The 27,666-nt window shown below is 36.9% G+C and overlaps 2 protein-coding genes, 1 long non-coding RNA gene and 1 other non-coding gene across 12 annotated transcripts; 2 read left to right on the top strand and 2 right to left on the bottom strand.

Moving 5' to 3' along the window:
* The first annotated feature begins 5,695 nt into the window (after nt 1–5,695).
* On the top strand, nt 5,696–23,749 carry LOC148845209 (pentatricopeptide repeat-containing protein At3g09040, mitochondrial-like). 9 transcript variants are annotated; one of them, XM_088956146.1, is made up of 6 exons: nt 5,696–8,617; nt 8,727–8,776; nt 9,549–9,619; nt 15,422–15,610; nt 15,671–15,770; nt 23,375–23,749. In XM_088956146.1, exon 1 carries the CDS (start codon nt 5,932–5,934, stop codon nt 8,227–8,229), a length of 2,298 nt encoding a protein of 765 aa, XP_088812272.1. In that variant the 5' UTR covers nt 5,696–5,931; the 3' UTR covers nt 8,230–8,617; nt 8,727–8,776; nt 9,549–9,619; nt 15,422–15,610; nt 15,671–15,770; nt 23,375–23,749. The 9 variants fall into 9 exon arrangements, with proteins under 9 accessions (XP_088812272.1, XP_088812273.1, XP_088812271.1 ...); XM_088956147.1 differs by having other exon boundaries at nt 5,760–8,617; nt 15,679–15,770; XM_088956145.1 differs by having other exon boundaries at nt 5,760–8,617; nt 15,679–15,770; nt 21,031–23,749.
* On the top strand, nt 5,768–5,870 carry LOC148845212 (U6 spliceosomal RNA). The gene has a single exon (XR_016102691.1). It is a non-coding gene; the product is annotated as a U6 spliceosomal RNA (small nuclear RNA).
* On the bottom strand, nt 8,819–11,005 carry LOC148845211 (uncharacterized). Its single transcript, XR_016102558.1, has 3 exons — nt 9,738–11,005; nt 9,522–9,591; nt 8,819–9,344 (listed from the first exon to the last, which is right to left on the bottom strand). It is a non-coding gene; the product is annotated as an uncharacterized LOC148845211 (long non-coding RNA).
* LOC148845210 (Calcium-dependent lipid-binding (CaLB domain) family protein) lies at nt 21,234–22,958 on the bottom strand. Its single transcript, XM_088956152.1, has one exon. The coding sequence runs from the start codon at nt 22,956–22,958 to the stop codon at nt 21,624–21,626; it is 1,335 nt and encodes a 444-aa protein (XP_088812278.1). The 3' UTR covers nt 21,234–21,623.
* Nucleotides 23,750–27,666: the final 3,917 nt, after the last annotated feature.

Raw genomic sequence — 27,666 nt, 5'->3', positions numbered from 1 at the left:
ATGTCATAAATGCATTTACTACCTTACTCTAACACAATATAATCTTTTCCTTTTTTTTTCCTACTTCGAGTTATACAGGCTTTTCTCAGGAGACTTAATTAAAACAAAATTTTATATATGAAAACAGTCATGATTTTTAGGGTTGTCCATGAAAAATCAAAAATTGAAAACCAAATTGAAGCGAGAAAACCGAACCACAAAATGTGGTTAATCGAATCAATCGGTTCGGTTTTCGGTTAATCTATAAAAAATCGACGGTTAATCGAACCGACTGGTATATATATTTATATGTATTTTTAATATATGTCACATATTTTCTATGTATTATGTAAAAATATATATTCATTATATATAAATATATACTTATATTATATTTATAATGATCTATTTATAAATATATTATATATTTTTAAAATATTTATAATATAATATTATACATATACTTATATAATATACATTATAAATATAAAAACTGAAAAACTTAAGAACCGAAACCGACAGACCAGTTAACCAGCTTGATTTCAGTTTGGCGAAATGAAAAAACCAGTACCACTGGTTCGATTTACAAAAACGGGCTATGATTCGGTTAACCAAACCATGGACACCCCTAATGATTTTAATGCAAGCCTTTTATATCTTAGGAGACGTCATTAAAGAAAGATTTTCATATATGGATCAATTGTTATGGTTTTCACTTTTTTTTTTCTTTCTTTTGTTGAGCAAATGGACAAATATTAAACTAATAAAATGTTATGTACATACGACTAATAAAGAAGGTTTTAGGACTGTAGAATAGTTTAAGAAAAACTCATGCAATATCGTTGAATGATTATTTAATAGTGTTTAAGTAATTATGAGATATAAGAAGTAAAACAAATAGTGATAGGTAACTAATATTATATTAAAATAAAGATGAGGCAATGAAAAAAAAAAAAAGCATCTATATTGATGGATAGTTTACTTTAGTTTTACAATTGTACTAGTATTTAATTTTACTATGCAATCATAATAGAAGATAAAATGCAAAACATGAATGAAAATAATTTCAAGCTTGAACAACCCACCCAAGACTCACCAAATTCACCCTATCCTATCCCAAAATTGAGTTGAGTTTAGCTTAGGTGGGGTTTAGGTGGAAAACTTGGGTTTTGAAATCGGTTTGAGTTCAAGCCTAAGGTTGGACTAGGGTTGGCCCCAATCCATTCTAATTTATACCCATAGTTTTTATTAGAGTTGAGAGGGATTCAAAAGAGTTTAAGGAAAAAGTAGAATGGGAGGGGGGAGGTAGAGAGAGAGAGAGAGAGTTATATATGATGGATTTTATAAGATGGAATTAATAATACTTAAAAGTTTTCATTATGATATTTTATATTCTTTAAATAAATCAACCACATATATGAGAAATATAAGAGAAGAAATGTTCAAGTGAGCATTTTCATTATGAGTTCTAGCCACACCCTATCTATTTTCTTCGGCCAGTTAATTTTATTTATCCTTTTATTAACAATACTTAGGTGAAAAAAATTAGGATTCTGATCTCTTTTTAATCAAAGTGCCTATACCTTTGCCTCTAGAAACTTTCCTGTTGTTTTAGAATGTTTTTCTTCCTAATCCAAAAGATTTTTATTTGTTCATCCTGTTATAACTTTGTTTTAGAAGAAGAATATATGAGAACTTGAGAAGCAAGCAATTTAAGTTTATTATTAAATATTAATGTCACCAAAGCAGAATATACCATTGAGAGAGAATCTCGTACCTACCATCTTTCACACAAAATATTCAAAATGATCCAAAAATCTCTATCTTAATCCCTAAAATACCCCTATTTTTTCTACGTATCTTTACAAATGGACAAGATTGTTCCAACTACTTTTCAACCCTACCCCTAGACACATGAGACAAGAAGACCAAAACACTCCCATGCAAACTTCCCTTCAAAGAATACCAACTTAGACATTTCTAAATTTCCTTAACATTTTTCTAAAGTCCCAAAATGCCCCTACTTTAAAACCTACAAATATGAGGTCGCTCAACCATTTGGATAGAGGTGTAAATCAGGACATGCCAAGCCTTGCCACCCTCCCCTGGGAAGACTTGGGGGGTCGGCCCAGCATGACCGGCGGCCCAAGCCTGTGCAGGCCCATGCCCTGCCACGGGCAAGGCTGATCCGTGGGCCAAGTCGTGGATTGGGTTAAAGCTATTTATTTAAAAATTAGAAAAAAAAACTTGAAATTTTAATTTTATATGAATTTTGATGTATACAATTGCTTATATATACAATAATTAAATAAATTAATATAATAAACTTAAAAAAAGTATCTATTTTATTAATATTTTATATACTGTATATTATTATATAAATATTATATATAAAATATATAAATATAAATAATATAAATAATATGTGGGTTGTGTTGGACCATGCACGGCCCGTTTGGTTGTGCCATGCCGGCTAGCCCGGGGACCTAAAACCCCAGGCCTAGCACGACCCACATGATCATATCGGGCCTAGCACCGCCCGATTTACACCTCTACGTTTGACATCCAAATAAAAGCTTAGGAGCCATAATATAAACCCTTTGAAAGTATAAGTGCCCCCATCGTGATTTTGTGACAAACGTTTTATTATTGTCCATCACTATAAATCAAGTTATTGTGACAAGGGTTCAATTGTCCATTACTATAATCAAGATTGTGTCACAGATGTTCAATATTTTATTACTTATAAATCCATATATTGTAATTCTGCAACAAACATTCAATTTCTCGTCGCTATAAATCAAGATTTTGTAATGGAGAATCAATTGTCTATCACTATAAATCTATATCAATATCTATATATTATAAAAAGTATAAATGAGAGTATTCAATTTTTGTTTGACTAAAATACCACTATTTTTATATTTGGATCATTTGTAATTAAGGGCAAAAAAATGTAATTTGCACAAATACCTTTCTTTTCATTCAATTCCCTCTCATTAAGTATTATATTTAAATTATACATCTATTTATTTTTAATTTGATCTCTCTCAAATTATAAGAGAAAAAATATAATTTAAACTACTACATACCTTTTTACCTCATTCAATTCCCTCTCATTAAATCTTTATATTTAAGACATTAACTCCCATAACACTAAAGAGATAGGCAGAGAGAGAGAGAAAGAGAGAAAGATCCACTTAAAAACCAAAAGAGTCATGACACTTAGAATTGATCAAGGCATTCATCAATATCTACTTTGTTAGTTAGGAGATATTGTAACTTGTAGGGAGTATTAAGGAGTCAACTTTAGGGTATGTATTGAGATAAAGTTAGAAATATGCGGATATAGTGAAATGATTAGGATATACATGGATATGATAGGGGAAGTCATATAAATACCACAAATATATTAATAATACTAAAAGCATAGCTTAAGTAAAGATAGCAAAACATAAAAACCATATAGTTTAATAGCCTATTGAAATGTGAACAACTAGAATAACTTACAAACCATTGGGAAATGGTGGAAATTTTTCATAATGTTCGGCTTTATAATTAAAAATCTTTGTATGTTTTATTGTTCAAGTAATGTAATGGTGAGTTTCTTTGCTTATCATGTGGGCAGCAAAATCAGAACCCAAAATCAATAAAATCAGAATCCAAATAAAGAGAAATAGGGCTTGTGGGGTTTTTGAATCACTTGTCTCTTTTTTTTTTTTTTTGGAGGGGGGGGGGGGCTGAATGAAATGAGATTCTCATCTCATTCTCAAAGGGAATGTCAGAATGGTCATTTCCTCAAATCTCATTCCCAAAGGTAGGACTGCAAGTCAGGTACCCAACTTAAAGAATTTACACAATATTGGGCCTGATCCAATCAATTTTTTGATAAATGCTAAATCCAAGCCCACTCAAGTTGCAACCCTACTTGGGGTGTATTAGATTCCATCCATGCCATGTGTCCATACCACAAAACTCCACCTACTAATCATGTTCTTTAACCTGTTAGGGCAAGATGCCAAAGTAGAGTCCTTTAACAAATAAAATCCCACTAATAAACCTAATATTTATAGAGTAACAAGAATCCATTGCTTCTATCATGATGGTCACCTTTCTTCATCTATCAATGGCAGTGGAACTGCCAAAGGGGTGTTTGATTTGCAGGTTTATTTTGTTTTATTATGCGATTTTAAAAGGAGGGTAAAAGGATGGAAAATTTGTATCAAAACACTTTAGACTCAAAGTGTTTGATTGGCAGGTTTATTCTAAATCAAATGTAGAGTTGTAAAAGCACTTTTAAAGTCCAAAATTCGATGATCTGATTAGAATGGCATATTTACATAATTAGATTGAATTCAGATTTTACGATGATCTGATTAGAATGGCAGATTTTACGATCTTCATCCAATTAATAATTGGATCATATGCGGATTTAACTCCATCCCACCTAATTAAAACCCGAACCCCCCTGTATTTTAATGTATATTGATTTTAATGGATAGAATTTATATATACGTCAAGTAATTAACTTTTTACTTTTTCTCTATTTTTAAAGATGAAGCAAAGTCAGATTAAATCCAAAACTGATTTGAGTTCGATAGGATTCAAGCCCAACCAGATTTTGGTTTCTACTACTCGTATAGGATTCAGATTTTGGCGAATCTGATCCATTTACAGTCCTAGTTAAATGGGTCAACCTATGATATCCTAAATAAAATAATAAAAATATAAAAAGTAGATAAAGTTAATTAAAATTCTAAAAAAAAGTAAAAAAAAAAAAAGAAAAAGTAGATCTTTAATATTATATATTCAACAAAAATAAGTATGATAAATTATAATTATTTTTATTGTAATTATTAATGACAGAAATGACTAAAATTGCAGAAAAAAATGAAATCCAATTTCTAACCCATGACCCATTAACTAGATCAAACAATTCAACATTTCCACTAGTCATATTACAGGTCATTAACCAAATCAATAATTTTTTTTTCTAATACCAATAAGACCCTGTTTGCTTTTCAATAAGTTATTTATCCCGGTAAATGCACTTATCCAGGTAAGTGCAATTGTCCATGTTCTTTTATTTCCCATAGTCATAAAAAGTCATTATTAAAAGGGACATTTTTGTACCAAACTTTCCCTAAGCACTACATAAATCTAAAAAAAGAACATAATTTTTTTAGTCAATAGCCGCCAATTTGATCAGAGATAGAAAGCATTGCTTAAGTAGCTTTTCAAAAACAAAACTATCATTTTGTCTTACACACTTATCCACAATCGTATAAAATTAAGAGCATCCAATTGCTATCCACCGTTCAGTGGTCTTTTTCTATACTTTTTCACCATTAAAACAAACATTTTTCTTTTTCTAAAAATGAATAATCTTAGGGCCTGTTTGGTTTATGGGAATAGAGGTTTGGAGTGGGAATTTAAATAGGTTCGTTGGGTGGAATCAAAATCTCATTCCCATTCTTGGTGAAATGGCATTCCCCCATTTGAGGGAATGGCCATTCACTCTCCTTCTCTTGAGAATGAGATCTCATTCTAACTGATTTCAATTCTTATATTGACTCCCATATGAACCAAATAGGTTATGGAAACAGACCGTTTCAATTCTAATTTGAAAGTATTTTGATTTTGATTTCGGTTGTGAACCAAACGGGTTCTTAATTATAGACAATATAATATGAAAGCAAACTAAGTTGTTGAAAGTGGCCTCCGTCCCACATTGCTTGTTTACTAAACCATAAAAGGGTTGAAATATTTAAGTCTCTTCTCTATTGTTGTCTCTTCGGAGACATCCGATAAAATTGGAACGATACAGAGAAGATTAGCATGGCCCCTGCGCAAGGATGACACGCACAAATCGAGAAATGGTCCAAATTTTTTTTCGCAAATTTTGGTGAAAATTGCCTCTTCGATGAATCTGAAACTTTTTGCTGGTTAGTAATGGATATGCTGATTTGTTCTTCCTCTTCACCTTCAGCCAAAATCCCGCTGCTGTCTCACCATCCAACGAGCAAACTCCCACCTGCTTCAACCCAACCCGGCCACTGTAATCTGAGATCCATCACTACCCGGAGCAACATCCTCCTGTCATCTTACTCCAAAACGAAGACCTTGGATCAGACCCTCAAGCTTTTTCGTCTCCTCCCCGACCGTGACACAGTGACATGGAACACAGTCATAGCTGCGTGTTCTCGGCAAGGCTGTTACATGGCTGCTCTCCAGCTGTTTGTGGATATGATTCGTTCATCCCAACCACCAGACAATCTCACATTCAGATTCGTTCTCAAGGCCTGTGCCGAAGCAGAAAACTACCCGCTTGCATTGCAAATACATGCTTTTTTGTTGAAGCTACAGGGCCTGCAATTGGACCCGATTGTTGATACTTGTTTGGTAAAGCTATTTTGTGAATTGGGACCAATTGATATCGCACGTGAAGTCTTTGACAGAATGCCGCAGCCAGATGTTGTTGCTTACACTGCCATGATGGTGGGTTATACTGATGCAGGCGATTATGAGGAAGCATTGAATTTGTTCAGAAACATGATAGAGGTAGAGAGATTGGTGCCTAATGAATTTACATTAACTTCCATTTTAAGTGCTTGTGCTGGGAATTCGTCTTTGCTTGAAGGAAAACAAATGCATGCTTATATTCTAAAAACATCCCTTCAGTCCAATGTGTTCGTGGGGACTGCGTTGGTTAATCTATACGCCAAATGCAATAGAATGGAGTGTGCAAAAATGGCTTTATTTGGAATTTCTGCGCCAATGGTAGCTTCATGGAATGCGCTGATGGCTGGGAATTTTGACGGTGAAGAGGTCCTACATTTCCTGTCAATGATGCGGGAATCTGGTTTAAATCCCGATCATGTGACCTTTGCTTCTGTTCTTCGAGCTTGTAAAGGTGTTGGCTTGTCTTCAGTTCGCCAAATACATGGGCTAGCCGTGAAGATGATTGGAACCATAGTCGATGTTTTCGTAGGTGGTGTTCTTTTCGAGATATATGTGAGTCAGGGTTATGTAACAGATGCTGGCAAGGCCTTTGAGTGCATTCATAGCAAAGATATTTTGGCTTTTAATTTAGCAATTCAAGGGTATATGCTTAATGGTCATAAAGCAGAAGCAATTGATTTATTTTATGAAGCATTCCAGATGGGAATGGAACCAAATGAAGCGACATTAGTTTCACTCATGAGCAAAGTAAAAGGTTTGAATCTAGGAAAACAACTTCATGGCCTTGTTGTTAAGCTTGGGTTTTCTGCTGCTTGGTGTGCTTCCATTGCTAGTTCACTCATTGTGATGTATACAAATTTCCATCATTTAGATGATGCAGTCCGAGTATTCAACAAAGTCCATTCCCGTGATCTGGTTTTGTGGACAACTATCATCTCTGGCTTTTCTCGAAGTGGGGAAAGTGAAGATGCTCTGAAACTTTACACCCTTATGTTGGAGGAAGAATTAGCAGAAATCCCAAACAACTATACATATTCCAGTGTCTTGTGTTCATGTGCAAATCTTGCTGCTGTTGAAGAAGGGAAACAGATTCATGCTCAGATTATCAAGTCAAATTACAAAATTGGAGCTGACCCATTCATAGCTAGTAGCTTGGTGGACATGTATGCCAAATGTGGATACATTACTGAAGCAAGAATGATATTTGATAAGATGCAGGTGCGAGACCTAGCTTCATGGAATGCCATGATTACAGGACTAGCACAGCATGGATATGCTGAAGAAGCAATAGGAACTTTTGAAAAATTAAAACACCTGTCAGATATACAACCCAACCATATAACATTTATAGGAGTTCTCTCTGCTTGTAGCCACAGTGGTCTATTGCAGAAGGGGTATCACTATTTCAAGTTAATCAAGGAACCTACAATTGATCACTATGCCTGTCTGGTCAATCTTCTTGCAAGAGCAGGACATTTAAAAGAAGCCATGGATCTTGTAAAGAAAATGCCTTTTCACCCAAACGAATTTATATGGTCATCACTGCTAGCAGCTAGTGCTACTCATGGAAACATTGAGTTGGGTGAACATGCAGCTGAACGTCTGCTGCAATTGAATCCAAAAGATCCTGGGACATATGTTGCTCTCTCAAATATGTATGCTGCAGCTAGAAGATGGGAGAATGTAGATAAGGTTAGGAAATTGATGGAGGATCAAGGAATAAAGAAAAGACCAGGTCTCAGTTCGTTAGGAGTAAATAGAATGACCCATATTTTCTTTGCAGCATAAGACGGAAATGCTGGGCACAGCCAATAAGGGAAGAATGCACAGTGCTCAATTTCCCAAATTGACTTGTAAATGGATGTAAAGATGAACCGAGTGTTTGGTACCATTACCGTTTCTATTTAAAACACTGCCATGTCAGCACCACTTAGGTGTTTTGAGTTTCAATGGCAATTTCTGCCATGTCAGCAAAACGTTTTCTCTACAAATGCTCACCAGGGGGTGTTGTCCCCAACAGCCATTGCTACTCACAACGACTTGGCTGATGTGGTGCTGATTTGACATCTGATGAGGCATGATGAAGAACTGATATGGTGCATCACATCATAGTTCACCTCCTTTTACCTTCTTCCTCTCAAAGCTAACAAATTTTCCACAAAGCTGAAGAACAACAGTAACCTCTCTTCTCTCTTTCAATCTTCTCTCTGTTTTTCATCTTCTATTTGGTGCTTGTGGTTAGAAATCTGTGAACTCATATTTTTCATCTTTTGTTTTGGTTCCAGGAATCCAGGTAACCTGTACCAAGGGTTTTGGTTTTCAGTCACTTCCGAAGGTAAATTCTTCATGGTATCTATTGTTGTTTGAGTACGTTTCGATTTGCAGTTAGTATTCAAATATACAGAACATTAGGGCTGGAAATGATACCGATTGTTTGTTTGAATGTTGTATCTGTTAGCATTATATTTAAAATGTTGGAATATGATCTTATTGGATTGAAAATATATTTAAAATGATTGATCAAAAAATATATTTAAAATTTTGTTAATATGGTATCCATTTGTTGGTTTGAATACATATGATTTGATTTGATTGTTAGTTTGAAGTTTTACATGGAAGATGACTATCAATATACATATATGCATACACGCTCACACACAGAATGTTCTGATAATTCTTACAGAAAGTTTTGACAAATGGCATTTATTACACGTCAAGCCAGCTAAGCTTTTTTCTAGAGACTGGAATCCAATAGGCTTTTTCTATGTGATGTTGCCATGTCTGTGTTTTCCTCCTCTGTTCTATGGTTGCTGCACTTGAATCACATCATGTCTATCATTCAAAGGAAATGCATGAAGAATAATTTTCACATGGGCCCAAGATGAAGGGAAAATGAACAATTTCTGCATAAAATGCAATTTTATGGCGTTAAGTTGCACATAAGATTGCTGTGAAATCATGTAAAGTAAAACCATATCATATTTTCCAACCATTCAAAATTTCTTTTCCAAATTAAGCTAAATGCCAGGAAAATAAGAAACTGATTGCTTATCCAATTTTCAAGGTGATAATATGTTTACCTTCATTCTATTTGCAACCAAATGCAGGCACAATGTTGAATATAGCTGCCATGTAGAGGAAGAGAGGCTTCTGAAGAGAGCAAAAAAGCAGAAAACGTGTATGATTATGTTTGTAACTCTAGTCTTGACTTGACAAATGAAAAGAGAAAGAAATGCAGACACTTGTGCTGCTACTAACTCTATGACTGTTTTATGATCTTTTAAAGTTCATAGTACCTTGTTTTCAAATGATTTTCCCAATTTATGTAGCCTCGGAAGAATGTGATCCCAACATATCTAATAACGTTAGGCACTAGGAAAATCATGTTTGCAGAGATGCTACTGGAAGAGAAATCTTTCTAGCTGTCCCGTGCACTATCTAGCTGCTGTAATATGGGGAGACAACAGAATTTTCCCTAATAAATATTATGTCTTGAATCTACACTTTGCTTTAGCTCCACATGTGGTTGTGAATAAGTGCTTGTCTGGTAGTGATAAGGAGAAAGGAATCCCGTTCTTTCTGTAAGCAGATCTAGGTTTTGTCTCATAAGGAGCAAGGAATACTGCTAAAGACAGTTGTAGTTTATCAACCCATTTGTACAACGTCTGTGGCTGTGATTTAGTTATTGAAATGACCCATGTTGGCGTCTTGACATAAAATGTCATTGGCTCTCTCAATGTTTCAACCTGAAATGGCAATGGTACCAAAAAGCACCTAAGTTATCACCATTGTGGTCAAATGCATTAGTTGTTCTGCTGATGCCCTTAACTTTTGGAAAATGGCACAAGGACAATGCTACTAGTATTGCAAATATTCTTAATGTAGTATTCTGGATAAAAATTAGTAAAAATATAATGGACTTGTCATGTGTATGATTTTGTAGAGTGAAGTGTCATTAAGAACTCAATGAATTATATCTTTATGCTGGCTAATAATTAAATCAGTGAATCTGTTAGTAGAACAGATGGTCAGTGGAATCCAGATTCAGATGGACTAGGTCCATAACTAGAAAGTTATCTGAAAAAGCATTGTCCTAAAATGTAATCATATTAATTAACCAATCACATCATGGCACCACTTGATTTAAGTCATAATCATGTTGTCCAATTACTTACAATTATATGCTTTATGTTGATTGATTTTTATGTGGCTTATTATTTTGTATGTGTTTGGTTGCAGTGCAAATTTCTTTGCACTGATGCAAAAGAGTATAGGAAGTGCGGGGAAAAGAGCAATGATCAAAAAGGTAATAAAGAGGTATGGCCCAGACATTTACTAATGCAGGAGTCCAAGAGAATGGAGTTTAATAATAGATGGGCAAGGAGTATTTGGAAAGCCAGGGGGATTAGCTGGGTGGTTGCTCTTGGGGTGCTTCAAGGGGGATAGTGACAATGTATTAGAAGGTTTGGAGGAACTGATTGGAAAATACTCAATCTCAATGAAGTTTAAGCAATAAGAGGATAATTTTGTGTAGGTGCTCACAAATGTTTGTGGACCAAATGATTAAAGAGAAGGAAAGGATTTGTGGGAGGAACTGACAGATGTTAGAGGGCTATGGGATGGGCCTTGGTGCATAGGTGGGGATTTCAATGTGATTAGATTCACAGAGGAGACCAACAATGCTAATCAAAGGGTGACAACTATTATGCGAAAGTTTAACCGGTTTGTGGATGCCTTTGAACTCAAAGAGTTACCTTTAGCCCATAAGACATTCACTTAGTCAAATCTCCAACCGAGTCACATATGCTCCAAGTTGGATAGGTTTCTGTACTCTTTGGATTGTGAAGAACATTGGGGAAATTTAGAATCTAGGGCTCTTCCTAGATTGACCTCTGACCATTGGCCTATAGTGATTTGCAAGGAGGAAAGGAGTGGTGGACCTGCCCCCTTTAGTTTGAAAATATGTGGTTGCTCCACCCTAGGTTCACTAAAAGAGTAAGAGAGTGGTGGAATGAATGTAACCTAGTGGTAGAATGGGAAGGGATGAGGCTCCATAAGAAGCTACAATTTATGAAAGCAAGGATCAAGGAATGGAATCAATTGGAGTTTGGAAGGTTAGAAGAAAGAAAGAGAACATTAATGGACCAAATTGAGAGCCTTGACTTGAAAGAAGAAATGGGAGATTTTGGAGAGGCAGACAAGGAACAAAGAAGATGTTTGAGAAGTCAGCTTGAGGACTGCCTACATAAGGAGGAAATTAACTGGAGGCAAAAATCTCAATGTAAATGGCTGCAAGAGGGAGATAGGAATACCAACTTCTTTCGCTCTTTGGCAAATGGGAGGAAAATGAGAAATTTTATCTCCAAACTAGAAGTAGATGGAGTTCAGTTAACACAACAAGATGAGATGGCAAGAGCATTTGTGAGACACTTAAAATCCATTCTAAGAAGGCCTATAAGTAAGGGAGTGTGGTTAGAAGGATTGGACTGAACAGAAATAGGGTTTGATAACAGGAGAAGGTTGGGAAGAATGTTTGAGTTGGAAGAGATTAAGGAGGCTATGTCCTCTATGGATAGAACAAAAGCTCCAAGTCCGGATGGTTTCATAGTGGCTTTCTACCAAGACTGCTGGGATATGGTGAAAGGTGACCTTCTGTTAGTGTTTGAGGAATTTCATAGGAGATGAGTGGTTAATCCGGGTGTAAATTCCACCTTTTTACCTTTGGTTCCAAAAAAGAAATATGCATTGAATCCAAAGGACTTCATGCCAATCAGTCTGGTAAATAGCTTGTATAAGATCCTTGCAAAGGTGTTGTCTCTGAGACCGAAGGAAGTATTGCCAGTTATCATTACACCAAATCAAAGAGCCTCTGTGAGTGGAAGACAAATTACAGATCAAATTCTAATTGTTAATGAGAGTGTGGAGAATTTCAAGAAAGATAAAAAGAAGGGAGTTGTATGTAAGTTGGATATGGAAAAGACTTATAACTTGGTGGACTGGGATTTTTTGGAGCTTGGGACTAGATGGTGCAAATGGATTATGGGGTGTGTTCAGAATTGTCATTATTCTGTACTAGTGAACGGGACAGTGGTTGATTTCTTTCTAGCCATTAGGTGTGTAAGACAAGGAAGCACCTCTGTCTCTCTTCTTGTTCGCACTAATTGCTGGTGTTTTAGGGAGATTGATTCACAAAGCAAATTCTAGGGGTCTTATTAGAGGCTGGAGAGTCGGAAGGGAGGAAACCCCCCTCACCCATCTATAGTATGTAGATGATACGATTATGTTCTGTGAATGAGGAAATATGGGGTATATAAGGAACATGAAACCGGTGATACAACTCTTTGAACAAATGTCAAACTTGAAAGTGAATTTTAAGAAAAATTGTGTAGTGGGTGTGAATTTGGAGGAGGGAAAGATCAGGGAGAATGCAGAAGTGCTAGGATGTGAAGTCTCAAAGTGGGCCTTGAATTATTTGGGATTGTCATTGGGTGACAATCCAAAGAGAGTGAGTTTCTGGAATCCAATGGTGGAAAGATTTGAAAAGAGACTTGTTTCTTGAAAAAGGAGTTACCTTTCTCTGGGATGGAGGATAACACTGATTAAAGCTACACTTGCAAATTTACCTATTTATTTCCTTTCAATGTTCAAAATCCTAGTAAAGGTTTCTAACAAATTGGAAAAGATGATGAGAGGCTTCCTTTGGGAGTCGGGAGAAGAGAAGAGAAGAGGGACCATAGAGTAAACTGGGAGGTGGTGACCAGGAACAAGGACAAAGGTGGTTTGGGGCTCGGGAACATTAGAAAAATGAATTTGGCTCTTTTAGGGAAATGGCTGTGGAGATTCCCACTAGAGAATGAGAAATTATAGGCCAAGATAGTGGCAAGTATACATGGGCTGAAGTTGAATGAATGGGATGTGGGAATCTGAGCTAGGACTATAAGTGCTTCACCTTAGAAATCCATCCATGAGTTGTTATCAGTTTTTTCCCCTCTTATCAAGTATGATTTGAATTTAGGTAACTCCATTAAATTCTTATAACATACTTGAGTGGGGGATGCCCTCCTAAAGGACTGGTTTCCTTCTTTGCATGCCATATCTGCTTTAAAAATGAAACAGTTTCATCTTTCATCACCCCTTCCTCCTCCATCTTTGGGTTTTGGTGGAATTTGGGCTTAAGAAGGGCTGTGAGAGACTCAGACCTTGATAGTATTTCGAATCTCCTTCAGCTTCTTGACAATATTTTCTTAGACCTTGCTAAGGTGGACTCTAAAATATGAACCCCCAGCCCCACTAGTTCTTTCTCCTGTGCCTTTTTCTTCGAAGTTTTGAACCAATCCACCAATCCTATACCCTCCCTTTTCCTGTTAATGAGGTTTGGTGCAAACTAATTCCTCTTAGAGTTGGTAGTTTTTGCTGGGAAGCCTTTTTGGAAAGATTCAACACTAGTGATCTACTCTAAAAGAAAAGACCCAATACTTGTTTGTCTCATCACTGGTGTGTTGTTTGTAAAGTTGATGAGGAGACTGGTTTTCATCTACTGGTGTCTTGCTGATTTGCGAAGTCCATTTGGGAGTGGGCTTTCTCCCTCTTTGGGTGTAGTTGGAACCCTCCATCAGATTTGCAAAATCTGTTTTCCCCTTCTTTTTTCAAGTGGCGTATGAAAAGGGGAAAGACTATGAGGAGAGGACTAAGGGTTGCGGTATGTTGGTCCTTATGGGAAGAAAGAAACTCCAAGATATTCTCTGAAGTAGAGAGAGGCGTTGAAGAACTGAGGGCTCTGATCCTTATAAGGATCGTACAGTGGATGAAATCCCTAGAGCTATTCACAGATTATACAATGGACATGTTAAGGAAGTGGAGTGAGATTGCTAACTGTTCCCAGACCAAAACAATGATGAGTGTGTCTTGGACCCCCTTACCTACAGGTTTCATAAAACGAAACTTTGATGAGAGTTGCAGAGGGAATACTAGACAATTAGGGATTGAGGGTGTTTTCAGAGATGAGAATGGGGTTGTTTCAGCCATGTTTTCAAGCCCATTTGGAGTGAGTGACTCTCTCAGAGCCGAGATCCATGCAGTTATAGAAGGAATACAGAAAGCTAGGGAGATGAATATCAACAAACTCATAATTGAGGGGGATTCAGAGATGGTGGTTGGATGGCTGAATAAAGATAATAGTGGTTTATGGCATTACAGTAATGTGAGGAGGAAATTTAGATGGCTGGTTCGAGGAATGGAAGTTAAAATCGTTTGGGTATAAAGATCAGCTATTTCTTTTGCTGATGGGTTAGCTAAACAAGGGGTGGAGAGTGAGTCAATGTTTTGGGCACAATTGTAATTTTATTTTTCTTTTCCCCTTCTCTTTCTCTTTTTTCTCTTTTTTCCTTTCTTGGGGCTCAATCTGTATTTGGAAGATAAGAAAGTGTGTCTTCCTCTTTGTAATTTTTATTGAGATTATATAATGAATTGTGTTATTGATCCAAAAAAAAACCATGGTAGTGCAAATTCTGATTTATTTTTGTTTCAAATTTTACCTTATTTTGTTTGATTGCACTACAAATGAAGTAAAATCATACCTGAAGCAGAATAAAGTAAAACCCAAACAAAACTAAACCAAAATTTTCATTCTTTTCATTTGTATTCCCATGCATTTGTACTATTGCAGATAAAATTGTACTGTAACCAAGCACAACCTTGGAAATCTAAACAACTTAAATGCTTGACAATATTATTAGAAATTGTGTAAATATGAATAAGAGCAGGAAAAACTATCTAGCATATAGAAAGTATTTTTTTTTGGTAATCAAAAGGAAAATATCACCATTCTTCTCATGCTTATCAGCCCCATAAAGTTGAAAAAAAATGAATAATCAGATTCAACCCTTTTCATGCTTGTCAACCAAAGATTTTACCATTGCACCAAGCAGTTGTTGCTATTTATGAGAGCATGATGTGTTCACTGAATCAAATTATCCTGTAGGGTGAATTGTGCTTACCAGAGGCAAATGGACCACAATATAAGGGTTTGGTTGCTTACAAATTCAGTAGGCACATCAACCTTGTGACAGATAAGGCTGGAATGCTCACAACCCATCTAAACAATATGATCAGAAATAGGCCATGCTTCAGAACTCAAAGGAGATGTTACATGACCAGACCTATGTAGAGGGTAAGGAAGCCACTCATGACTTCGAAATCTGAATAAAAACCCTTCCTGACTTTGTTGTAGGCTTGTAGCTATTCCAGAGGAACAAAAGAGGAGACATAAACAAAAGGAAAAGACTCCCTAAAACTTCAAGTCACTACAGATTCACCTCAAACAACTTTGGGTAAGTTCAAGACATGTAATTTACTCATTGTTTCATTCTTTAAGTAGGTTTGACACCATATATACTTTGAGATCTTTTTATTCACCCTTTTTTTTCTCACTGAAGAAAGTATCTCTTTCATTTCCCTCAACTAAGTTAGACTAACCATTCTATCATGTTTCATTTAATTCAAGTAAAACAATTGCATTTGCAGAGCTTTAAGAATTCATGTTCTCTGTAAGTTGCAGTGTGGAGATTAATTCAGGACTCAAGAGCTATTTTATTAGGAAACCCAGTGTACGTTGATTCTATGTAGGATCAATAGGCTTTTTGGAGTGATGCGGTGCTTACTTCTTACTTCTTGATTAACCGAATGCCCACTTCTATCATTGATGGTCATTCTCCATTCACCACTTTATTTCTTACCTTGTCTCCATTTCCTCTTTCTCTTTGAGTTTTTTTATGTGTTTGCTTCGTTCATAATCTAGGGCCAAGAAGGGACAAGTTAGATGCCCGATCCATTAAGTGCATCTTCCATGACTATTCTCGGACTAAAAAAGGGTATAAGTATTATCATCTTAGCTCTCGGCGTTCCTTTGTGTATGTTGATGTTACTTTCTTCGAGTCTACTCTGCTTTTCTTGGGGTCCGGTGACGTTTCTTCCTTCTCATCACCTCCTCCCCTTCCTCTTCTAGTTGCGGATTTTGTTCCTCTTGTTCTAGTTGTGACCAAGTCCTTGCCTCTAGTGCCACCACCTATTCGTCAAGTGTATACACATCGCCAACATGTATCGACTCCTCCTCCAACTCCATCATCGTCGACAGATCCGATAGTTGTCCCTACACCAGCCCCAACCCTAGTATCTGATCTTGATCTTCCCATTGCTTTGTGGAAAGATAAACGCAATTGTACCTTTCATCCTATTTCTAATTATATTTCTCTCTCACTTTTCTGCTTCCCATCGCCAGTTTATCTCCTTGTTATCCTTTGTTGTTGTTCATAAGGATGTCCAAGAAGCCCTTGCCTCTCCAGAATGGCATCGTGGAATGGAAGAAGAACTCTCAACTCTAACTCATAATCATACATGGGACCTCAGCACTCTTCCTTCAGATAAGCAGGCTGTCGATTGTAAGTGGGTTTATATTGTTAAGTACTTATCTGATGGTAGTGTAGAGCGGCTGAAAGCTAAACTAGTTGCCAAAGGGTACTTCCAAACCTATGGTATTGACTACACAGAGACCTTCTCCCCAGTTGTTAAGATTGGTTCAATTCGTGCTGTGATTTCTCTTGCTGCTATGTATTATTGACCCCTTTATCAGCTTGATATCAAGAATGCTTTCTTGCATGGTTATCTGCTCGATGAGGTCTATATGGAGCAACCACTGGGATTTGTTGCTCAAGGGGATGATGGTAAGGTGTGTCAACTAAAAAAGGCCATTGGGCTTAAACAGTCTCCTCGAGCATGGTTTGGTAGGTTCAGTGAGGTGGTAAAGAAGTTTGGTATGAAACAGTGCCAAGTTAACCATTCAGTCTTCAGTCATGACTCTCAGGCAAGAAAGATCCTATCGGCGATGTATGTAGATGATATTGTTATTACCGGAAATGATAAAGTTGGAATTGATAAGTTGAAAACTTTTCTACAAGAACATTTTCAGAAAAATGACCTTGGTAAACTAAAATATTTTTGGGGGATAGAAATAGCAATGTCTAAGCATGGTATTAACTTATGTCAAAGGAAATATGTCATTGATTTGCTAGAAGAAACAGATTTGTTAGGTGCTAAACCAACTAAAACACCTAAGGAAACAAACACTAAGCTGAGTGGTGATATGGGTAAAGAGTTTAAAGGCCTTGGCAGATACCGGCGGCTTCTAGGTAAACTGAACTACCTAACCAACTCGGCCAAACATTTCATTTGCGGTTAGTGTGGTAAACCAGTTCATGCAAAAACCCCTGGTTTCACATTAGGATGCAATTCTAAGGATTGTGAGGTATTTAAAGGGGCTCCAAGTCATGGTTTGATATACATAAGTGGTGGAAAACTTGAAATAGAAGGATATACTGATGTTGATTGGGCCAATTCTATATCTGATAGGAAATCTACTACAGGTTATTGCACTTTTCTTGGGGGTAATCTGGTGACATGGAAAAATAAGAAGCAGACAGTTATTGGCAAGAAGTAGTGCAGAGGCAGAATATAGAGCTATGCCACATACTACTTGTGAATTAGTGTGGCTAAGGAACCTTCTATAGGAGATGGGATACACTGTTGACACTCCAATAATGTTCTATTGTGACAATCAAGATGCAGTCCATATCTCCTCTAATCTAGTGTTTCATGAGAGAACCAAGCATATAAAGGTTGACTGTCACTAGACCTGTTCATGGGCCGGGTGGCCTAACACGGGCTTGAACACGCAAATGAGACCGTGGGCTTAATCCTGGGCCAAAAATCCCGGCCCGCAATAAATTCGAGCCGGGCTCGGGATTTGCCAAAATAGCTCGTCCTAGCCTGACCTATGGACTAAACTTAAAAAACCCTAACTCCATAAGCCAAACCTCTCTTATCTTTCACCTATTTCCCCTTAGTCGAACCTCTCTTCTCTTCAGTCTTCACATCCTCCTCAGTCCTCACACTCTCAGGCAACCACACAATCGGCGAGGCGGCGAATATTCACCGACGCAACAACTCCGGCGACGAGTCCTGTCCTTCTCTCTCTCTCTCTCTCTCTCTCTCTCTCTCTCTCTCTCTCTCTCTCTCTCTCTCGTTTTTCTTCTCACTTCTCTTTCAAATCTCAGGCACCGACGAGGCGGCGAATATAGGCACCGGCGGCGACGGTGAGTTCTCTCTCTCTCTCAGACGCGAACTGACACTTTTCACTCTTAAAATCGCAGCTCACAATCACTACGAACTCAGCTCCGGCTAACACAATCACCGTCGGGCTTCGGGCTCAGGCTTCAAGCTTTTTATTAGGGCCAGGCTCGAGCCCAAGTTGTAGGCCCATTGGTTGGGCTAGGCTCAGGCTCGGGCTCGGGCTCGGACCTAACAAATTTCTATTCATGAAGAGTAAAATCCCGGCCCGGCCCATGAACAGGTCTAACTGTCACTTTGTGAGAGAGAAGGTGCTGAGTGGAGTGATAGATACTACATATGTTAATACAAGAAACCTGTGGGTAGACTTGTTTACTAAAGGGTTGGGGAAGAGTGGATTACATATGTAACACGTTAGGATTATATGATATATACTCACCAGCTTGAGGGAGAGTGTTAATGTCGACTATGTAGGGGTATTTTTATATTTATGCTTATGTTTAAGTTGCTGATGTGTAAGGTTATGTTAGATCTTATGTCCCTCACTTAAGTAGGGGCACATGTGTAATTTCCAAAGTATTAGTAATATAAAAACAAATCTGGCCGAATGGGAGAGGTGACTTTTCTCTCTTGTTCGAACTAGATCTTTCTCTCCCTTCTCTTTTCTTGTTCTTCTTCTCTCTCTTTCTCTCTTTCTTTTACTTTGACTGTTATCAGTCTAACGGGATTCAAGGGCAGGTCGAATCCTAATAGGTTTGAACAGTTCGACCACCTGGGTCAATGGTTTCCTGACCAAATCAACAGTTTTTGGCCAAAAGGACAGCTCTGGGGTAAAACAAAACTGGTCAAGTGATCAGTTCCCAGTTTTTCCAATCCAACCATCTGATCCAGTCCGGTTTTGAAAACCATGGATTATTATGTTATTGCAAAATTCTCTATTTCTCTAGGCTTGCCTTCAAGGCTCTGTTTGATTGCAATGCAAATCTGAACTAGATACAAATCTTACACCTGATTCGCTTTTGCATCCATTTGTTTGCAACTATGATTTTGCACCATTACTTTATGAAAAATGTGTGCTTTTTGTCTCATTGGACCATTTTCCACCTAACTTAATTCTCTCTCATATGAAGTGGGGAGCCAAGGTTCGAAATATCAATACACCCCGATATGGTGGATGGTGTGTATTGGTGGTAGTTTGAACCTTCCACCTTTTTACATTTTTTAGTATTTTTTTTTAAATATCAAAAGTGAGCCATTTTTATATTATTCAATTATTGAAAAACGAATTTCTTAAAAATGGCGTATCAAAAATAAAAAGCCTGTATCTATCGAAATCTTTAACCTTGGCAGGAACCACATCAATTTGCTTCCTACCTTAGCAAGAACAAATAACCTTCCCTACACGGTCAAACCTCCGTTATCTTTCGTATAAAGTGGGGACCGCATCAATTTTCTTCCCACCTTGCCCTTTCAAATAAATAACCTTACTCAAACCTCCATTCTCTTTTATATAAAGTGGTGACTACATCATCTTCTTGCAAACAAATAGAACAAAGCCTAATCTAAAACATAAGTAAATTAGGATTTACACACCCATTTGCACTCTTATTCATTTATACTAGTGCAAATGAAGTTCGCGCTACAAACAAGTGGAGCGATAATTAGATGCACACTAAACAAAGATTTAACATCCATCCACATTGGCCTCAAGGTTGTTATTGAGTACTTTTATTGAAAATACAATGTGCCTCAGTTGATTCATCTTTACCTTGTCAGAGTGAGGATCACAAAACTGGTAGAGGTGTATAGTCCAACACCAGAAAGAAGTAAAAGCAATCTTGGGCTGAAAAGTGTGAAAACACTAAGCTCCAGTATGATAAAAGCCACTTTTGTACAGAAAAGAATGCCACTCCATTCCACCTCTCCCAAGACAGATAGCTGGAACCAATATTAGGTGATGGCCTTTTTTTAAGTAACAGCAATCTACCTCCAGACTTCCATTCTGTCATATATTTGGTGGAGGTTTTCCCAAAAGGAGTGAAGCAAAAGAAAACGAAAAAGGAAAAAAAATGAGGATGAAAACAAAAACTATATACTCATGCAAAAGAGAAACCAAAAAGTTTCCAGCATGGTCAGTCATGAGGTCCAACCTCAATGCTACCAAGAGAATGCTATAGACAAACTCTGAACCAGATTTCATGTCTCTAGAACCATTCATACAGATGAAAGCGACAAATATGCAGGCATTATAATTACTCAAGCATCACGGACAGAAGCCATTTACACAACTGCTGAGCCATTATATGGATCCAAAAGGATGTCCCAAAATCCAATTGGAAGTAAGCCAGCAATAACAGATAAAGGAAGACAATATATTATGAATCACCAGTTCAGGACATTTACACCGGTTTTTGTGTGATTCATTCCACATGCACAAGTTATCAACATTGGTGGGTACTTCTTTGACAGGGAACTTGAACTTTACCAGCCAAAAAATGTCTGATTTCAAAGCACAAGGCAATGATGAACAATCACAAGGATACATTGTTGCTATCACAGGACAAGAGAAATAACTGAGAAAGTTAAAGACAGATCTGGATGGCCAACTTGTCACACCTCAGATTTGTTTGCAGTGCAATTTCATTGTTGTTAATGCAAATGCACGAGTACAAATGGCAAAAATGCAAACTCTAGTCCACTTTTGCTTCAGATTTTATTTTATTTTGCTTCAGGTTTTACTTTACCACATCTGTGATATAAGCAAACAAGATAGGGTGAAAGTTAAGACAAGAAAAAATCAAAATTCACACTCAAATCATTTGCACTCCAATACACTTGCACCAGTGCAAATGAAATTACACTGTAAACAAACCAGGCCTTAGGACATAAACAGAAGGCTTCTTTATGACAAAAACAGTACATAAAAGATATATATATGGTCATCTAGGTTAACAGCCTTGAATTCGAAACCCTATGTCATAAATAGCACTTACCAAGGAAGACAAGGAAGACCAAGTTAATGTAAATTAAGCTATTCACTGCAATTAAATAGCATAAGTCCATCAGAAGAAAGCACGGCTACCATAGAATACCCTTGACCCATCTTTCTTCTTTTTATCAGTTTCCAATTTGCCACTACGATTCTGTATAACATCACCATGGTCATCAGATTCTGGTTTACCAAGATCCATTGGAAGCTTCATCTTCGCCAGTGATTCTGTAAACTGCTGCATACTCCTCATATACATATCAACTATCTGCTGCTGCATGGCTGTCTGCTCAGCCTCAAGGTTGATGTTCCCCAGAGGAGCTGTAAACACTGGACCCAAGTCAGAAGAAGAGGGGTTGCTTTCTTTGGAACTCTCCTCTTTCTTTCTTGTAAAACTGAGCTCTTTTTCATCTGTATCATCATTCCCTTTCTTTGAAGTGGGTGTGTCTGGAGAAGCTCCAGAGCTCTGATGAGCCTCTGTGGAGACTGAGGCCACCTGAGAACTGGATGAATCACCAGCCATATTACTCTTTTTCTCCATTGAGTCACCCGAGTTCCTGTCATCACTTAAGCTAGTTGTAGTAGAACTGAAGAACCCAGAATTGTGGATGCTTCCATTTGGAGAAACAGATCCACCACAGATCTCCTCCGAGGAGTTTACTGTCATGTCGTAGTCATCCACGGGCTGCAGACGTGCACCAAGATGAAGGAAAGGAGTGGGTCCTATTAATCTAGTCCTTGAAGCAAAGTTGTGCTCTGCCATGTTGAAATACTGTGAGACCATTTGCTGATTCTCCTTCGCCACATTGATGTCAGGGAACTCTATCCTCCCATATTCATCTGGATCCAATACAGCCTCCGAGGATTTGCGATCAAGCAACACAACTTCTGAGGTGATGGACGAATTGGTTTCAGAGGGAGTAATAGGCAGGGATGTGTTGAGAAACAAAGTGAGTTTGACAGTTCCGGCGGGGGAATGGAAAAGATCAGTTGATGAAAGGGTGAAATCCTGGGTTACCTTGCCTTTTCCTGCAACTAACGATGTGGGAACCAAAGCAAATCCTAGCAATTGGTCTTCTAAGTAATTTCTGACTCTGCTAAGCATCCAAATCTCACATTTGAGGACTGCATCAATCTGGGTTATTTTCATTCTCAGGCTCTCATTGAATTCTGGGTTCTTGCCACCACCATTGATAATTCTAGTTGAAAGGGTCTCATCTGGGCTGCAAGTGAGGGAGAATTTCGCATACACATCTTGGTTGTCATAGATACAGATGTTATGGATGTTCCTGGCATGATGAACATAAATTTCTAGAATCCCTGAGAACTCTCTATCTCCATCTGCCTCTCCCATAGCCTCTGTACTTGGATTGTAACAGAACCCAGCTGCCTCACGAAACGAATCCATCCCAACCAAAAAAATTTTGCAATATAACTTCTTCGTTAGATTCTTCTAACTGTTTTCTGCTCCAAGAGATGGGTTAGCAACCGCCTACAGAATTGAGGAAAGAAAAACCCAGAACAAGACCAGAGTTGTTTGAGAAAAGAAAACCCAATTTTCTCTCTTCTTCTCACTTACAACTGGAAGCTGAACAAAACTGATCAAAAGGCTAAAGAGTTGCAGGGAGACTTACTATTGATCGAAGAATGGAGCTTTTGCAAATTGCAAGTTGGGGTGGAGAGTGGTCGGTATTAGAGTAGGTGAACTTGAATATCTGAAGAAGAAAGAAAGAAGAAAATTGATGCTGATGATGTTGTTGAAGTTGTTTGCTTCTCTTTTTTCAACACTGTGTTTTACTTTCTTTTCCTCTTTTGTTTTTGTAGGTGGGTGGACTTGACATTGTTGGGTTTTCTTTGCTTAAGATCTCAGATTGCAGTGAAGAGTCACTGCTCCACTGAAGAAAATGGAGGACCCACTTGGTCCTTTTAGTCTTCAAACCCCAATTGCTTTCTTCCCTCAATCTCCACCCCAATAGATGCCCTGGGAGAAGACTGTCTGGCTTTTCTTTTTTGTCCTTTTCACCATTGCTCGTAGTGTTGAATCCTTGGACAGCCATGATGTTGTCCACCTGTTGCAGATAACTTTTGGGAGATTGATAAATTACATTCTGATACAAGGACACAACTGTAGCCCTTCTAAGATCACCGTTGGATTGTAGTCTTCTATCCTAAGGTATCTTAATGCAAAAGAGTTGAATACTTTTCTGTGTTGTAGTGAATTCTATCAGTCCCCACCATGATCGTGGAAGCATCCATTCCATTCCAACAATGTGGTCTTCCGAAGTCGGTTATTGCTGTCTTTTAGCCAAGTGGTGGTCATCACGGCTTCTTTGAAAGTTTCGTAAAAGAAAAAAAAAAGTTGGAAAAAGTACGAATACACACGATGCAAAATTCTGAATTTCAGCCACCCCCTACGATTTTATGGCTAATAAATTCTGAACTGAGCTGATCGATACTTCTCCCAAAAAAGTTTGAGATAAATGCACCAGAAAATAAGTATATTCCTTTTAAAATTTTTCTTATATTTGGTAAGAGTGCAAATGTTGAATGAATTCAAGCAAATTTTTACTATGGCTTAGTTTTTAGACATGATACATTTTTATACTTAAGAAGCCAATAAATTTGTTTTTTTTTTTTTGGCAAATTTGTAAATGAAAACGAATTTTGTACCCAAATCTAAGTCAATATAAGAATACAATGCAAAACCAACCCACCCCCCAGTTTGCATTTCTTATGAACTGTACATACTTGTATTTGGATTAAACATTTTTACTTTTGTATTCTTACCAAATACAACATGACGGATTTTTTCCACTTTAAATATAACAGAATTAAATGAACAAAGAGAAATTTTATGGCATCCAAACACTTTCGTTGGGTAGTACATGACATACTGCTCCATGAGCAATTTTAGGTTCTGTTTGGTTATTTAGGTGTGGAACCAGGAATTTCTTTTTTTTAGGGGAAGGGGGGAATAAATGTGGATGGGGCCATGAGGCAATCATGGAGGAGGAAGAAGAGCAAACAAACATAGATGAGGCCAACCATACATGGAGATTTTGGGGCATGGAGGGATCATGGCTCCCCTGGGTGCCACCTAGCTCCACCCCCTATTTCTACCTGAAATGTATGTTTGGATAGATAAATGCAAATTGGTGAAAAATGACTAGCCATTGTTGTCATTTAATGTCAATTTATTGTTTTAGGTAAAAACAATAATTTATATTGATCAGCCCAAAACATTTCAAGTAGAAACAACAATCTTGTCAAACACAACTATAATGCAGAGGTAGAATGTTGTAAAACTGGTTTTGTAAACATAAGGCTATGTTTAGGTTTATAGAAAATAAGAGAAACAAGAAGTTGAGCAAAAGCTCTTAAGGAATCCCCCTTAATTTCTATCAAGCCAAACACAGCCAGGGGATTTTATGTAATAATACATCTAGATATGTTATGTGTTATTTTATACATATTGCATGCCATATTATAGAGAAAATTCATTACATATATTTATTTTAAAAATGAAGGGAGGTTTCTATGAAGATTAAAATACAGGAGAGGCTCTAATAAGTTTCACAATATTAAATATATATAATATAAAACATTAAGGCTGTGATTGGTTTGAAGGAAAAAATAGGGAAAGGAAGGGAAAGGTAGAAAAACCTTTACAAGATCCTTAAATAATAAAATCTTCAAGCATTTAATAAACCACCCAACTTCAACATCCTTAAAAGTTTATTCTCTATAATAAGCCTTTTCAGTTCTACCACTTCACCTGTTATCAGACGGCCCATACGATTTAGATCCATTAATTTGGAACCCAAACCTGAACGTAAATACTTACAGTAGTTTGTAGTTAGAATAGGCTGATCAGTTACTGGTAAGATTCAATTAAAAGAGACGTTCTTTATTGCTGTGTACATAAAGTGTGACCGCATGGACAAAAACCCTCTACAGGTGAAGTTAGAGCAGGGTGGAGCCTAGCGGTGCAACTTGAGCGGGCTCAGGTTAGGTTTTTGTCAAAATTTGAGTAGGCCCAACCTTAAATCCGAGCCCAAAGCAGTGTAAAATGTTAAGTTGGGCCAATTTGAGTTGCACTCTTAGTGGTGGTATGGGCATGAATGAAGCCTCGGTACCCCTCATGCCTCAAATTATCCACAATTCTCACTTATAATATCAATATAATAGACCAATTTAGCCCTCCATCCATGTTTATTATTTTTTGCCACTCCCCCTCTCCTCCAAAAAAAAGGAAAAGAAAATAAAACCCTAACTCTACAAGTTTCTTTAGATCTTTTGCTACTTTGGATGGAGGTGACACAATAACGTGTTGTACGACTGGGCTGGGCTGAGATCACCCCTACAACTAAGTAAAGGAAATTTCCAGGTGCAAATGTATATATATACTATTTATAAAAATACGAATAGGTGTCCTTGGCTTTGGAATTTTCATTGGACAACAAATGCTCCCTCTGTAAAGTTTGAATTGGAAAATAAGTAAAGGCAAATTTATTATTTTGCATATTCATTTAGTACTGCTTATTTGATAAAAAGACACAAAAGTACTTTTGTTCAATAATTGGAAAACAAGACATAGTAAAAATGTCATTTTATATTCTCATTTAATGCTTATTTATGTGGAACTTTTGTTTGACTAAATTATCCCAATTTTTTAATTTGATCCTTATCTAATTTTAAGGATGGAAATGCAATTTAAAAAATCACTTTTCTCCTCATTCAATCCCTCTAATTAAGTCTCATATTTAAAGTATTAACTCTCATTAACATTCATAGAATCATTTTTTTTATTAGAATACCCCCATTTTTGAATTTGGTCATTCTCTAATTGTGAGGGCACAAAATGTAATTTGAACTATTGCATTTCTCCTCATTTAATTCCTTGTCATTAAGTTTTATCTTAGGGTATTAATTCCCATTCTTTTATTGAATCATATATTTAAGATATTATTTTCACAAAATAAAAACAAGTAAATTCTATCAATTAGATCAACATCCATACTTTTGGATGCATCTCTAATATTTTAACTTTCGATTGATGATATAAATAAAATACAAAATTCAAAACTAACACAAAAGTGAAATTACTTTCCTGTTTGGTGGTAGACCAATTCAACATTTGAGGTTACATGTGTCAACTTGTGAAGTTATAATTAAATAATGAATTTTTAAAAAGATAAAAACACAAAATTTTACAATATATATATATATATATATATATATATATATATATTATGTAGAAAGCATTTAGGCATATTTCTATATTAATGAAATATAATAAGTGTAACAAATAAGAACAATTTTTATAGACATAGAAATATAAAAAAAATGTAGAAAATTTTGTTAACATATTATATAATATCATCATCACAAAATTTGTCACATGCAAAGCACACATACACATACTAGTGTATGTATTTTGTAAAAGGCTAGGTTAAACCTAGTTTGCAAGCAAAACGTTCCTAACCCAACCCCTCCCTTTGTAGAGCCAATTGTATGATGGGCAGCTATCTTCTACGATTCTAAGATGATTTAGCTATTAGTGAATACAAGGTGTCAGCAAGGTTTTAATTGCACTTTGGGAAGGTGCCAATTGTATGATGGGCCTCTCTGGCTAGTTGTTGCGGAGGCTTCGGATCAAATTCACCATAGTTGAGAGTAGGATGAGCAAATGGGTAGGTTCTACCCGGAACCGAATGGAACCGACCTCGAATCGACCTTGAACTGACCCTATCCAATCTGTTATAGGGTAGGGTCTGGTTCCAAATTATTGGAACCGACCCCCACCCAGGTCAGTTCCAAGGTCTAAGGGTTTACCTTACCCAAACCAACTTGATGAACTGACCTTGGATGGCCTTGGTGGAACCTGCCATGAAACCGAGCTTACATTGAAATAAACCCTACTTTTAGGGATGCAAAGATTTGAACCCAAGCACTCATGGTTATAAAGGCCATGGTCTCATTTAACCAATGACTTAAGTTATTTGATCATTTATTTTCATTTTAATATTTGAATATGTACAATAAGTAATGTAAAAGGTAATATTTACAAATTTAAATTTAAATTATAAGCTTTGAACCATATAATGATAATCTAC

Source organism: Nelumbo lutea, chromosome 7 (assembly GCF_056320005.1).
Source record: "Nelumbo lutea isolate HS-2025 chromosome 7, American lotus-T2T, whole genome shotgun sequence".
In the NCBI taxonomy this organism is placed as follows: Eukaryota; Viridiplantae; Streptophyta; class Magnoliopsida; order Proteales; family Nelumbonaceae; genus Nelumbo; species Nelumbo lutea.
The sequence above is the reverse complement of the archived record's forward strand: the minus strand, read 5'-3'. Positions and strand labels throughout refer to the sequence as shown.